The 15,520-nt window shown below is 39.3% G+C and overlaps 3 protein-coding genes across 3 annotated transcripts; 2 read left to right on the top strand and 1 right to left on the bottom strand.

Moving 5' to 3' along the window:
* Nucleotides 1–1,018: 1,018 nt before the first annotated feature.
* LOC116723596 (trace amine-associated receptor 13c-like) lies at nucleotides 1,019–2,136 on the top strand. Its single transcript, XM_032568624.1, has 2 exons — nucleotides 1,019–1,208; nucleotides 1,312–2,136. The coding sequence occupies exons 1-2, from the start codon at nucleotides 1,036–1,038 to the stop codon at nucleotides 2,123–2,125; spliced, it is 987 nt and encodes a 328-aa protein (XP_032424515.1). The 5' UTR covers nucleotides 1,019–1,035; the 3' UTR covers nucleotides 2,126–2,136.
* Nucleotides 2,137–4,334: 2,198 nt separating this feature from the next.
* LOC116722539 (uncharacterized) lies at nucleotides 4,335–8,890 on the bottom strand. The gene is made up of 2 exons (XM_032566695.1): nucleotides 8,568–8,890; nucleotides 4,335–5,112 (listed from the first exon to the last, which is right to left on the bottom strand). Exons 1-2 carry the CDS (start codon nucleotides 8,604–8,606, stop codon nucleotides 4,492–4,494), a joined length of 660 nt encoding a protein of 219 aa, XP_032422586.1. The 5' UTR covers nucleotides 8,607–8,890; the 3' UTR covers nucleotides 4,335–4,491.
* A 1,338-nt stretch (nucleotides 8,891–10,228) lies between these two features.
* Nucleotides 10,229–11,342, top strand: LOC116722512 (trace amine-associated receptor 13c-like). Its single transcript, XM_032566659.1, has 2 exons — nucleotides 10,229–10,425; nucleotides 10,529–11,342. Exons 1-2 carry the CDS (start codon nucleotides 10,253–10,255, stop codon nucleotides 11,340–11,342), a joined length of 987 nt encoding a protein of 328 aa, XP_032422550.1. The 5' UTR covers nucleotides 10,229–10,252.
* Nucleotides 11,343–15,520: the final 4,178 nt, after the last annotated feature.

The raw sequence follows: 15,520 nt of genomic DNA, 5'->3' as shown, positions 1-15,520 counted from the left end.
ATCTATCTATCTATCTATCTATCTATCTATCTATCTATCTATCTATCTATCTATCTATCTGTCTGTCTGTCTGTCTGTCTGTCTGTCTGTCTGTCTGTCTGTCTGTCTGTCTGTCTATCTATCTATCTATCTATCTATCTATCTATCTATCTATCTATCTATCTATCTATCTATCTATCTATCTATCTATCTATCTATCTATCTATCTATCTATCTATCTATCTATCTATCTATCTATCTATCTATCTATCTAGTAATGTGATGAGAACTCAGCGCTGTCATATCAACCATGTTTCTCAGAGTTGTGGTTTATCGCTGGCAGGTGAAACATTTCTACAGGTTTTGAAACCTCAAGTCTTTTCCCACTGTTTAAGATGATTTTCTAATGCAATGATAGCAGAAGACCAGTACTCTGCTGCCCCAATGACACAGTGTCTGATGTAAGACAGAAAATATTCTCTAACTACTGATCAGCCTAATGTTGAAACTCTAATTGAAACGTTGGAGCTAATGATCCAGCCAAGCAAAAATCTTAAATTCAGAAAAATGACTTTACTCGTCTTTTGAGCACAAATGGGAAACTAAAAATGAAGAAGTTTATCAGTGGACCAATACTGACAACTAGATGTGGAAATGAAAGATACAGCAGACTGCTCATGGTAAACAAAGGGCCTATAAAAACATGTCCTGCCAACTCACTGACCTTCACTGACAACCACAGGATCTTCTGAGAGCTTTATTTAGGAGGAGAAAAGCAACACAATGGTTAAAATATTTAATTTGTTTCGATATTCAATTATGTTTCACAGGATTATTTTATATAAACTAGATAGTTTTTTCTTAGCGCTTTGCCATATTGTTAACTTATGCGCACAAGAAAAAAAAACATGGCTTCAATGAGACTTAAAATTAAAGCATTAGAGAAAAGGCAGAAGAAGCAGAAATTCCCCAGAGAGATAAAGCAACAGAGGAGGGAGGACAGGAAAACATGTGTTACAGGACAGGATCAGATCAGAGAGCTGCAGCCGTCTGAGGATGGAGATCCAAGACAGAACTGATCTCTGTTTCCCACATCTCCTCAACAGCTCCTGCAGGAAGCCCACACTTCACTGGTCTGAAGCCGTTCTCCTGAACTCTGTGCTGCTCTTCATCTCACTGATCACTGTAGTGCTCAACCTCCTCATCATCATCTCAGTCTCACACTTCAGGCAAACAGCAGCTTCTCAGCTCAACCTACAGATTAAGTTTTAAGAATGCTGGGCCATATTTATATGATAATTGATGTTCAATTGTGATTTTGTCTCCTTCCAGGCAGCTCCACACTCCTACAAACATCCTCCTCCTCTCTCTGGGTGTTTCAGACTTTTTTATTGGTCTCCTGCTGATGCCTTTTGAAATCTACAGGTTTACTTTCTGCTGGTTTCTTGGAGACGCCATGTGTGTTTTTTTGTTTTTATTGATTGGTACCATCAGCTGTGCTACAATGTGGAACATTGTCCTGATATCAGTCGACCGCTACGTAGCCATTTGTTACCCTCTGCATTACCCCACCAGAATCTCGTTGACCAGAGTCAAATATTGTGTTTGTCTGTGTTGGTTCTGTGCTTCTTCCTGCAGCTTTTTCTATGCAAAGGATGAGCTGATTCAGCCTGGCAGGAGAAATACCTGCATTGGAGAATGTAAATTTATCTTAAGTTACATACTAGGAACATTTGACCTCATTTTTAATTTCATATTTCCAGTAACAACCATCATAGTTCTGTATTTGAGAGTATTTGTGGTGGCTGTGTCTCAGGCTCGTGCCATGCGCTCTCACATTACAGTCGCCTCGTTTCATTCAGCGACATCAGGAACAAAGAGATCAGAGTTAAAAGCAGCCAGGACTCTGGGGGTTCTAGTTGTTGTATATCTAATGTGTTACTGTCCATATTACTGTTACTCTTTAGTTGGGATTAGTTTAACTAATACCCCTTATGCATTTTCTTTGGTTTTCCTTGGCTATGTTAACTCTTGTCTGAACCCTGTGATCTACGCCCTGTTCTACCCCTGGTTCAGAAAAGCTGTTAAAGTCATTGTTACTCTACAGATACTGCAGCCTGGCTCACATGAGGCCAAGCTGCTGTGAAAACACTGAAGACTGACAAACAACAGATAACAAATTATTTTTTGTGTAAATAAAAAAAAAAAAAGTGACATCAGAAAACCCCTGAAGAACAATACTACTGATGTATTTTTGAAATAATAACTTTGGATGTGGAGAAAATTACAATTAATATATTATCCACAAATATACAATTGAATAAAATATTTTTTTTAGATCTGTGCAGCGGGATTTTGTCTTTATCGAAGTGCTGGCGTTAGTCCACCTTGACACCACTTTGACATCCAGAGATAGGCCAAATGACCTGAAGGATTGCTTTTGTTCTGTAAATAAGGCCATTACCTTATAAGTACCCTGGTAATGGCCTCAACGCATCTCACAGTTGCACAATTGTTCCTTAGACTTAGACTTCGACTTAGACTGGATAATGCAGCACAACATCAGCTGCAAAAGGTCACATCTCTCCAAAAACACTTCATGTATGCTTCAAAACTAGACTGAAGAGCATTACCTACAGGAGATCTGATCTGCTGTTGGTATGGGGAGTCTGGGGAGAAATCGAAAACCTAGTACTCCTAGTGTTAAAACTAGTAAAAATCAATGAAAAGACATAAAACAGCGATCAAAGTTCGCGCCAGTGCCGCAGATTGTATAATAGGAACTGGATCGGAGTTTGCACCCAGGAAAGGCCGCCGGTGCGAGAAGACGCCACCGAGGGGAAAGAAAGACTCTCCCGGTGAGATCTGGACTTTACTTTTCTTTTTGGGGATTTTTGGTGGTACCACTCTTTTTTCTTATCTTTTTTGGGGTTTTTTTGACGTTTGGGATTTTCATTTTGGATCAGGACTTTGGATAACAATGGGGAAATATTTCTAGGACTTTATTTTTTTGAGGATATGGAACTCCTTTGTGGACATTAATCTTTTTGAAAAAAGAACGGGAAAATTTTGGACATTTAATTATTTAGGTTTTTTGGCTGATACAAACTGAGTGATTTAAGTCTAACATAATTATTTTTTGAGGGATTTCTGGGTTATTGATCTATTTATCAAGATAACTATCTTCATTTCTTAGTATTGTAATTCTTTTTGAATAAATAATTGATGCTAAAAGTCAACAAATTTCTTATTGAGTGGTTGGGTATTTATTAATTTATCAAATTAATGGTCTATCATATTTTACCTGATTTCCTGGTACTGATCCCCCTTGAGTGTATTATGAGTTCTGCATTAAGTCAAGCTGAATTTTACACCCTGAAGAACAATACTACTGATGTACTTTTGAAATAACAACTTTGGAGTTGGAGAAAATTACAATTGATATATTATCCACAAATATACAATTGAATAAAATATTATTTTTTTTTATACAAAACTTGCTTCCTACCTTTTTAATGCCTTAAGAAAATAAAATAAAATTTAAAAAAAACCTGACACAAAGGATCATATTCAAGCATGAAAGGGTTAACACGTTAACCTTGGATTTGCTATGTTGTATCTGTAACATAAACCATTTAAACATGTGAAGTCTCACTTTAGGCCTCATCTGATCATCCATATCTATTTCTGTGACCATCGACACTTTAAAAGGCCACATCACTCAAACTATAGGATAACAGTTATGTGTCTAAAAATGATTTTATCTCTCAAGTCAAATCAGTTTTTATTTACACAGTGCCAAATTACATCAGTGTGAAAAAATGTTAAATATTTCATTTTATTAGGTAGTCAAGCTATAATATTTTAATGTTTAATAGGTAGTTTCATTAGTAGGTTTTCCACAAATGGCCCTTTTATGATCTGGATTTGGGTATTTTTTCATATTAGACATAATTAAGAAAATAAAACCACAATATAATATATTCTGAATACAATTTTTCTAACACTGCTGGTTTCTTTCAATGCTAATGTTTAACTTAAATAAAGCTGAACAAGACTTTAACAGCTGCTTCCAGTCTAACACACAGTAAAAAGTTTTAACATAATTACATGGATTGAGGGAAATAGGAAGGATAAGAGCCTTCCTATCAATAGTCATATATTGGATTTTTTTTTTTGCATTTCACACAATGCAACATGAATAATGCAGTGTTTTACTCCTGGTTCAGAATATCTTTTTTTCTTTTTTTCTTTCGAAAATTTTTATTGTTACTGTAAGCATTTAAAAAACCATTACATTTTTGCAGTTATACAGAAATTTTCAAAAAATTTTCAAGTTCATCAATTTATACTAAAAGGAGCTTAGAACAAGGGTATAAAACACAAAATCTCTGTGTGTTAAAAGTTGAGCAGGACCGGGGTGACTCCTTCCCAAGTCCGGAGCCGTCTCGTCCTTCCAGACAGCGCTGGTGCTCAGAGGGGATCCCGCCCTGAAGCTCCTTCCCTCCTGCCTCACCCGGAGAGCCAGGCCGCCGCTGCTTGGACCTCTGCTCGTGGAGCGCCGGCTCCTTCGTCCACGGAGGCGCAGGCGATTCTTCTTGGTGGCTGTGTCCTTGGCTCGCCACCTGCAGCCCTTGATGTTTTCCTTTTTGCTGCCGCCATCCGGATCACAGCCACTGGGGGCATCTGCCTGCGCCTGCTCACCAGCAAGTTTCTGGAGGTCCAAATGGCGTCTTTTATGGTGGCTAGGGTGAGCCACATCTCAGCGAAATCCTTTTTCTTTATTTTCTGCTGGCTCACCCCGTACAGCACTAGCTGCCCATGGAGGACCTCCCTTGCTGGCAAGTGTGGGAATTGCAAGGAGCCGGCTTTCGCCCACAGGTCCACAGCAGCGCTCCACTCCCACAGCAGGTGCCTCACCGACTCCGGCGCGCCACAACCGGGTCGGGGGCAGATGGACGTTGCAGACATGCCGCGGGAGTGCATAACGGCTCTGACCGGCAGGATCCCATGAGCCACCATCCATGGCAGGTCCTGGAGTCTGTTTGGAAGGACGGGACGGCTCACGTTGCGCCAAACGGTGGAGGCGTCTCCATACAGGAGGCCGCGCACTGGAGTCACTGGTTCCCGGTCCTGCACAACAGAAATAATAAAACGATGATTAGTTAAAATCTTGTTCTCCTCTCCTTCTAGTTTAAAATGTTCTAAAAATTTCCGTATAAAAGCATATGCAGGAGGAAGGTTAAAAGCTACTGGAGTTCTAAAATCACTTTTTATCATTTTTAATTTTCTAAGATAGGACCCGCACCAGAATCTGGTCATCGTGTTTGTTTTGTTATTACTGGAAAGGTTCATGGCTTGTTTCAGGTGGGTGCTCGTATAGTGGCTGCCTAAAAACAAGTATAGGTCTGGGACTCCTTTTCCTCCTTTTTCTTTGGGTTTGTACATTATTTCTCTTTTTATCCTTTCCCATTTAGAGTTCCATATGAAATAAAAAATGGCTCGTTGTAATTCTAAAAGCACTCTCCTAGGAGGAATAAAAACAGCACTGGTGAGTAAAAACACTGGTAAAATCACAGCTTTAACTATTAAAATCTTCTATTGTAAGGTTCCTCATCCCCCAGAATCCCAGTCGCTGTTTTACTCTTCTTGTTATTTCAGTCCAGTTTGTCTTTCCTTCTCCATGTTTGTCAAATTTTACTCCCAGTATTTTTTGTTCTTCTTCCGTTACTTGAAACTGACATCCTAATTTTTCATTCTCTTTCCATGGTCCATAAAATTGTGCTTTTGTTTTTTCTTTGTTTAATTTTGACCCTGATGCTTTCCCGAACCAATCGGTTAATTGAAAAATCCTATCTATTGATAAAAGATCTGTACATAAAATGTTAAAATCATCCATGTATAAAAGACATTTCGCTACCTGCCCTCCACTCCCCGGTATCGTTACACCTAAAATCTGTGGGTCCCTTCTCAAGATCTGCGCCAGCGGCTCGACGCAGGCCACATAGAGAAGGGCGGATAACGGACAACCCTGACGGACACCGCAGTTCACTTTCACTGCTTTTGTCAGAAACCCGTTAACCATGAATCTGCTGGAGATGTCTCGGTACAGCAGTCCCACCCACGCTACGAACCTCCCAGGAAAACCCATTTTTTGCAGAACCTGGAAGAGGTACTGGTGCGAGACCCGATCAAACGCTTTCTCGAAATCTAGATTTAGGACTATCAGCCGAATGTTTCTGTCTCTCGCAAAACAGATGGTGTCTTGGATCAGTATCAGGCTGTCCGTGATCCTCCTTCCCGGGACGGCGCAGGCTTGATCCGGGTGGATTAAATCCCCCAACACTTGACGCATCCTGGCTGCTAAAAGTCTACTAAAAATCTTACAATCAACGTTTAAAAGGGTAATCGGTCTCCAGTTTTTAAGATCTGTCTTGTCTTTGTCTTTATATAAAAGTGTAACTATTCCTGTTCTAAAACTATCGGGGAGTGTGTCTTGTTTGCTAAAATCAGTAAAAACAGTAAGTAAATCCGGTGCTAAAATATCGTAAAAGGTTAAATAAAATTCTACAGGGAGTCCATCTGAGCCTGGAGATTTTCCTCTTTTAAAACTTCTCAAAGACTGTAAAAGCTCTAAAAGGGTAAAATCCTGCTCTAAAAAACTGCTGTCTTCTATACTTTTCTCAAGGAAATTCAAAGTTTCTTTTATATTTTTTTCTTTTACCATTTTTTCTGAGTATAAGTCACTATAGTACTTTTCAATTACTTTTTTCTTTTCTTCTATGTTAGAAGCAATGTTTCCATTTTCTGACTTTAAATCAGAAATAAAACTTGGATTGTTTATAATTTTCTTAAAAAAGTATCTGTTACATTTTTCTCCTTCTTCTATTTCTCTTTCTCTGCTTCTTAAAATCACTCCCTTACTCTTTATTTCTGCTAAAATGTTCATTTCTTTTTTTTATTTCTCTTATTTCTTTATTAAAATCCATTCCCTTTTGGTTTAAAAAGTAATATCTTTGTAATCTTTTTTGCAGCCCCATCATGCATCTCTGTTCTTTCTCCTTTTTCTTTTTCCCTGCTTGTCTAAAGAAAGTCTGGGTCCTACCTTTCACCATCTCCCACCACTGTGCTCGTGTTTCGTACAGGTCTTGGAGGGTCTGCCACTCGTGGTACCGCTCCCGGTACTGGCCGACCAGAACCTGGTCCTCCAGCAGGGAGCGGTTGAGTTTCCACAGACCTCTCCCGGTCGTCGCACCTGAAGGAAGTGAAAGCGTGCAGGACAGAAGGAGGTGATCAGAAAAGAAAGCCGGTGACAATCTAGCATCAGTTAGGGCGCAATCCCTGATGAAGAAATAATCAATACGAGAGGCCATAGAGCCGTCACCACTGAACCAGGTGTGGCCCTCCTCTCCAGGATGCATAGTTCTAAAACAGTCCACTAGTTTAAAATCCCTAACGATTCTCTGTAATAAAAGTGATGTTTTGTCTACCTTAAAATCCTGTCTATTTCTTTTCCTATCTTTTCTAGATAAAATGCAATTAAAATCCCCCCCAATTATTAAAGGTTTAGTTCCCAGCATGTGGGGCTGCAGTTCCTCTAAAAAGTCATACCTGTCGTGTTTGTCATTAAAGCCATAAATATTTAAGAGGTTAAAATCCTGTCCGTTAAAAGTCAGATTTGCTAAAAGTGCTCGTCCCTCTCTCACCACGGTGCTCCCCTTCACCAAGATGTGCGGGTTGTTTATTAAAATGGCCACGCCGTCATTTTTATTTTCGTTGGAGCCGCTCCATATAGACGGCCGTGGCCACAAGTCCTGCCACCGGGTGTAAGTCTTTAAAAACGGGAGTGAACATTCTTGTAGTAAAAACACATCTGACTGTACGGAGCTTAAAAAGGATAAAACACTCTGGGCTCTAACTCGCGACTTCACACTTCTAACATTGATGGTTGAGAAGGTGAGAGTCATGAGTATGATGGCTAAAATCAAGTATGACATTTTGAAAGATTAAAAACAAGATAATACTAATTTAAACCCATGCTAAAAAACGGGCGGTCGTTAAAACAAGGCGGGTTCAGAGACTGTCCTGTGAATAGAGCTCTTCCTTCCCACATGGTGGTGCAGGTCGGGTTGGAGCTCCATTCCCCCTTCGGACTCTCCCTACCTTGGTGGTAAGGTCGGAAGGTGACTCAGATGCCGGCCTCTTAGCCAGCTGGGCGTCGGGGAGGGGGGCATCATCGCTGCTGTCCGTCTGTTCTTCCTCAGATTCCGAGCTAGCTCCGCCTTCGGTTAGCATCTCCCCCCCCTCACTGGATGTTTCGGTCTGGGGGGGGGCTTCCTTCCCCTCCCCGCTTCCCGCCCTCTCCTCCTCTCCTCCAATCAGAGGACCTGGCGGGAGATTTGAATTTTCCGACCCAGCTGCGTCCACTTGCTCATTAACCGTTTCCGTTAGCGTCTCTTTTCCTATTTTCAATTTATTTGCAAACGATTTTGGACAGTCTCTGAACAAATGATCCTGTCCACCACACAAATTACATTTCCACCCGTTCGTACATTCATCAAAAGTGTGTCCCACTTCTCGACATTTACCGCAGAAAACTTTTTCACAAGTTTCGGCCAGATGACCATGCTCGCCGCACTTCTGGCACAGTTTGGGTTGGCCTTGATAGTGAATGTAGCCTCTGTTCTCCCCCAGGACTATCATTGAGGGGAGATGCTTCAGGCCCTGGAAGCCTTGGGGGTCTTCCCATTGTTTAATGGGGACCCGCCAAGCACAGTTCCAGATGCCGTCCACATCCCGCACCTTCATAGCCTGGCCTCTCACAGTGCAGTATCTACCCAGCCATATACAGATGTCTTCAGCACTGACAGTCTCATTGAACATCCTGACAATCACTGTTTTCAGGGAGTTGTCAGTCAGTTTCTCGACATCAAAAGCTGAAAACTGGGTCTTAGCATTTTCAAACCGTGTCCAAAATTCTTTGAGAAGTGCGGCAGAGCAAAAACTTACGTCATATCCCTTATTGAAAGGCAGGGTAAGGATACAATTCAGGTCATCTGGCCGAAACTTCAGCACCTGTTGAATCAGCTTCCTGGAAAAGTCCAATCTCGTTACTCTATTTTCTTCTTCTCTTTCCTTAAATAAAAATCGAACACTGTGGTGCCTCCGCATGCCGGCATGGCTAGCCGCCATGGTGGAGGCACCACCAGTTAAAGGGTTAAAACCTTTACTAAAAACAATAAATAGTTAAGAAACACCAATAAATACAAATAAAAGGTAAAAGATATTTTCCACTACTTAGTGGTCAATATCTCAACTGGGGACAGAATTTACTGAACCTCTAAATCAGTGGTAACAGCCAAGTCACAAAGACTACCGCTATCACCACCCAAAGGAGGGGACCGCTGTCTTAGCCAAAAGGCCGAGAAGGTTCAGAATATCACCTGAATCTACTTTCTTATTACTTATTTTAAGTTGTTCAATGGGAGATGCCACTGTCCTAGACTTAAATTTACTGATCAGCCATGTTTCTCAGAGTTGTGGTTTATCGCTGGCAGGTGAAACATTTCTACAGGTTTTGAAACCTCAAGTCTTTTCCCACTGTTTAAGATGATTTTCTCATGCAATGATAGCAGAAGACCAGTACTCTGCTGCCCCAATGACACAGTGTCTGATGCAAGAGAGAAAATTTTCTCTAACTACTGATCAGCCTAATGTTGAAACTCTAATTGAAAACGTTGGAGCTAATTGATCCGGCCAAGCAAAAATCAGAAATTCTGAAAAAAATGACTTTACTCATCTTTTGAGCACAAATGGGAAACTAAAAATGAAGAAGTTTATCGGTGGACCAATACTGACAACTTGATGTGGAAATGAAAGATACAGCAGACTGCTCATGGTAAACAAAGGACCTATAAAAACATACCCTGCTAACTCACTGACCTTCACTCACAACCACAGGATCTTCTGAGAGCTTTATTTAGGAGGAGAAAAGCAACACAATGGTTAAAATATTTAATTTGTTTCGATATTCAATTATGTTTCACAGGATTATTTTATATAAACTAGAGAGTTTTTTCTTAGCGCTTTGCCATATTGTTAACTTATGCGCACAAGAAAAAGAACATGGCTTCAATGAGACTTAAAATTAAAGCATTAGAGAAAAGGCAGAAGAAGCAGAAATTCCCCAGAGAGATAAAGCAACAGAGGAGGGAGGACAGGAAAACATGTGTTACAGGACAGGATCAGATCAGAGAGCTGCAGCCGTCTGAGGATGGAGATCCAAGACAGAACTGATCTCTGTTTCCCACATCTCCTCAACAGCTCCTGCAGGAAGCCCACACTTCACTGGTCTGAAGCCGTTCTCCTGAACTCTGTGCTGCTCTTCATCTCACTGATCACTGTAGTGCTCAACCTCCTCATCATCGTCTCAGTCTCACACTTCAGGCAAACAGCAGCTTCTCAGCTCAACCTACAGATTAGGTTTTAAGAATGCTGGGCCATATTTATATGATAATTGACGTTCAATTGTGATTTTGTCTCCTTCCAGGCAGCTCCACACTCCTACAAACATCCTCCTCCTCTCTCTGGGTGTTTCAGACTTTTTTGTTGGTCTCCTGCTGATGCCTTTTGAAATCTACAGATTTACATTCTGCTGGTTTCTTGGAGACGCCATGTGTGTTTTTTTGTTTTTATTGATTGGTACCATCAGCTGTGCTTCAATCTGGAACATTGTCCTGATATCAGTCGACCGCTACGTAGCCATTTGTTACCCTCTGCATTACCCCACCAGAATTTCGTTGACGAGAGTCAAATATTGTGTTTGTCTGTGTTGGTTCTGTGCTTCTTCCTGCAGCTTATTCTATTCAAAGGATGAGCTTATTCAGCCTGGCAGTAGTAAATCCTGCACTGGAGAATGTAAATTTATCATAAGCTACATTCTAGGAACATTTGACCTCATTTTTAATTTCATATTTCCAGTAACAACCATCATAGTTCTGTATTTGAGAGTATTTGTGGTGGCTGTGTCTCAGGCTCGTGCCATGCGCTCTCACATTACAGTCGCCTCGTTTCATTCATTGACATCAGGAACAAAGAAATCAGAGTTAAAAGCAGCCAGGACTCTGGGGGTTCTAGTTGTTGTATATCTAACGTGTTACTGTCCATATTACTGTTACTCTTTAGTTGGGATTAGTTTAACTAATACCCCTTATGCATTTTCTTTGGTTTTCCTCTGCTATGTTAACTCTTGTCTGAACCCTGTGATCTACGCCCTGTTCTACCCCTGGTTCAGAAAAGCTGTTAAAGTCATTGTTACTCTACAGATACTGCAGCCTGGCTCACATGAGGCCAAGCTGCTGTGAAAACACTGCTGACTGACAAACAACAGATAACAAATTATTTTTTTCATAAATTAAAAATATATATTGTGACATCAGATAACCCCTGAAGAACAATACTACTGATGTATTTTTGAAATAACAATTTTGGAGTTGGAGAAAATTACAATTGATATATTATTCCACAAATATACAATTGAATAAAATATTTATTTTTTTACAAAATTTGTTTCCTACCTTTTTTTATGCCTTAAGAAAATAAGAAAAATTGAAAAAAATCATGACTCAAATAATTCATGCATGAAAGGTTTAACACATTAACCTTGTATTTGCTATGTTGTATCTGTAACATAAACCATTTAAACATGTGAAGTCTCACTTTAGGCCACATCTGATCATCCATATCTATTTCTGTGACCATCGACACTTTAAAGGGCCACATCACTCAAACTATAGGATAACAGTTATGTGTCTAAAACTGATTTTATCAGTCAAATCAAATCAGTTTTTATTTCCACAGTGCCAAATTGCATCAGTGTGAAAAAATATTAAATGTTTAATTTTATTAAGTACTCAAGCTATAATATTTTAATGTTTAATAGGTAGTTTCATTAGTTCCTTTTTCACAAATGGCCGTTTTATGATCTTGATTTGCCGTATTTTTTCATGTTAGACATAATTATGAAAATAAAACCACAATACAATATATTCCAAGTACAATGTTTCTAACACTGCTGGTTTCTTTCAATTCTAATGTTTAACCTAAATAAAGCTGAACAAGACTTTAACAGCTGCTTCCAGTCTAACACACAGATAAAAGTTTTAACATAATTACATGGATTGAGGGAAATAGGAAGGATAAGAGCCTTCCTATCTATAGTCATATATTGGATTTTATTTTTTACATTTCACACAATGCAACATGAATTATGCAGTGTTTTACTCCTGGTTCAGAATATCACCTGAATCTACTTTTTTATTACTTATTTTAAGTTGTTCTATGGGAGATGCCACTGTCCTAGACTTAAATTACCTGATTGATTTAAAGTGATTTTCATCTATCTATCTATCTATCTATCTATCTATCTATCTATCTATCTATCTATCTATCTATCTATCTATCTATCTATCTATCTATCTATCTATCTATCTATCTATCTATGTGATGAGAACTCAACGCTGTCATATCAGCCATGTTAGAGAGACCTAATAAGCACCCTTATTCAAAATTTAATCGGAGTTTGATTGATGAGTGATTAATGACCTGTGACTAATTGATTTTAATTTCCGGTCACATGATGACCCCCCCCCCCCCCAGGATGTCTCATGACCTCAGCATGCTTAACACGTGTTACACTGTTTTCCCGCTAATTTCAATTCAATCAATAGAAACAGAGACAGGCTCTGAGTTTTATGAGTAATACAATTAAAGTACAAAAAAAACAATAAGTGTAAAATAATCAAGAATAATATACAATATAGTATATTTAAATAGAATGTTGTAATTAACTCCGGTTTTGCTCACCAAGCCGTTTGTGTTTGTGCGTGTGTCCGGGCAGAATACTGGACAGGGAAAGGGTTGAACTTTGAACATGTCCCTCAGGATGTCTCAATGCGATACATTGTTTAAGGTGAACTCCTTCTGACCTCTATGAGTTTGAATTAGCCAATAGAAGCAGAGACAAGGGGTTCGGTGTTAGAAAATCAATAGTAACATACAATATAGTATATTGAAATAGATTTGGATGTTGTAACTACCTCCGGTTTTTAAACAGAAGGTCTTTCCGATATACTGCCTGAAGCGAGACAGGCCCCAGCCATCAGGAAGACTCTCATGACCGCCAGTCATCACGCGTGACACATGTGGGTCTCTATATTTCTGATCATCTAAATTGGGTCTCTATCAGGGGTTGATTGATATGATGCAAACGCCAGCACAGGATTCATTCTCATGACTTTTGGGAGGAGGCCCCATGACAGTGCTGCTCACCAAGCCATTTGTGTGTGTGTGTGACATATAGAAACAAAAGTCCCCTCTTGGTACGGTGGGTGTGCGTGGGTGTGTGTGTATGTGTGTGTGGGTGTGTAGGGTGTGTGCGCACATGTGAGCACTTGTGAGGGAATTAAAGTATAACACAATTAAAGTACAAAAAAACCAAGTGACCATCAGTATCAGGATTAATATATATAGTATATTTAAATAGAATGTTGTAATTATCTAAGGTTTTGGTCAGCAAGCTGTCTGTGTGTATGCATCCAGGCGCAAAAGTGGACAGACATCTCTGAAGGAAAAAAGGGTTAGGGTTAAGGGTCATCTGTGTGTGTGGGGGTGTGTGTGTGTGTGCAGGACATAAGGGTTGCACCAGTAAGAGCGGGCAGAAGCCTCTTATGGTCTTTAAAAGGAGACATCATCCTGCAGGAAGAATCACAGCTCTGCAGAACTTCTACTGACTTTTGGTACAAATCCTGTTGTTCTTACAAACTTGTAAACTTATTCTTTTTAAATTTTTTTTAGAAAAGTATTGTTTTTGAATGATGTCTGACTTTACAGAAAGATCTGCAACTATAAGTTCCCAGGTTCTATCCACACTTTTTGACTGTAAGTAAAGAAAATTCTCTATTAATATATTTATTAATATATTAATATATGATATTATTAAGCATCAAGCTTAATAATGATGTTTCCTTTAGATTCAATCTCAGAAGATCCAGACATTGTCTTAGAATCGGAATTTATAAGCGGTAAGTTTGTTTTCACCATACCTTTTGTCTTTGTAGTCAGAGTTGTAAAATAATTTAAAATATTATTTACTTGCAGATCTTGCCAATAATCAGGAGACACACCAGAACCATACAGGATTAGACTATACAAACGGTAATCTTTTTATTTTTAGTACGTCTGTAACCAGTTCTAAAAGTGAGAAAATAAACCTTTACTCTAATATTTTACAGATCCAGGAGAATCGCAGAAAGAACCGTTTGTCTCTGAATAATAAAAAAAAGACGCTGAAGCCATCAGATCATCATCACAGTCGTTGAATGCAGCTCCGACACCATCCGGATCTGGTTCCGTACAGACAGGAGTACAGAGTAAGTTTTTTTTTTTAAATAGCTTATCTGAAAAAATCAGGAAATTTTTTATTTTTATTTTTGTTGTTTTTTTTTTGTTTGTTTTAAATTAACGTATTTATTTATTTTTTATTTTACAGGTTTAACCCGTAATAAGGACGCTGTAATCATCATTTCATCCGACTCTGAGGATGATATGGTCCTTGACTTCCCGTCAGGACAGGCTGTTGACTCCAACCAGGTTTACAACATTACCCCAAAAGCAGAACCAAGGCCAGACATCGAACAGGTACCAGGACCAGAACCGGAGCTGGAACCACTACCTGAGAGGGCTACTGATTCTCTCCACCTAGGTGAGTTTTATTATTTGTTTTAGATAAATAATAGTGCATGTGTAATAAAAAGGAATTAGTGTGTATTTATTTCCCCCCATACTACTAAAAAAAAAAAACCTGACAAGTCCCCAAGAGCCACGTTCTTGTAAAGTTGGGGACTCCAGTTTGTCTTATTGTAAATTTAAAGTGCAATGTTTGTTCACTGCCCCTCATGCTACATGCTTTTTTTTGCAGAGTAGTACTACTTTCAGAAAGGGAGGTTCCCAAAAAGCATCGTCTTGTCCTGATTCCCCAGTAGTGCTTGCAAACAAGGCTGCGTGTGTGGATGTGTGTGTGCTGGTACATGTGATTTAGCAGGACATTTTAGGTACATGTGATTTAGCAGGACATTTTGAAAAACGGTGTCTGTCTAATGATGCAAAAAAAAGTATCCCTCTAATTCACCAAAACCCATATAGGTGTGTGTGTGTGGGTGCGTGATCTCTCCACACCATAGTATAACTCGAAATATGTTTTCAAATGCTTTTCAGTAAAATATTGTTTAGAATTAAAGCAGCCTTACCTAACTGATTGTAATCAGAGTTATGATTAATCATGTTAATTATATTTCACAGCTTCCAGCGCCAAAGAAATACGGAGGAGGCTTGCAGCAGACAATCTGCAAGCCAGAGTTGTTTTACTCGACGGACTGATTACAGGTATATTATTTGAATTTATCTAGCAAAATCACATCTCACAACTGTTAGAAGATTATTCCCGATTATTTATTTATTACAGAATCTTTTCTGCTTCTGGAGA

This window comes from Xiphophorus hellerii, chromosome 7 (assembly GCF_003331165.1).
Source record: "Xiphophorus hellerii strain 12219 chromosome 7, Xiphophorus_hellerii-4.1, whole genome shotgun sequence".
Lineage (NCBI taxonomy): Eukaryota > Metazoa > Chordata > Actinopteri > Cyprinodontiformes > Poeciliidae > Xiphophorus > Xiphophorus hellerii.
The sequence above is the reverse complement of the archived record's forward strand: the minus strand, read 5'-3'. Positions and strand labels throughout refer to the sequence as shown.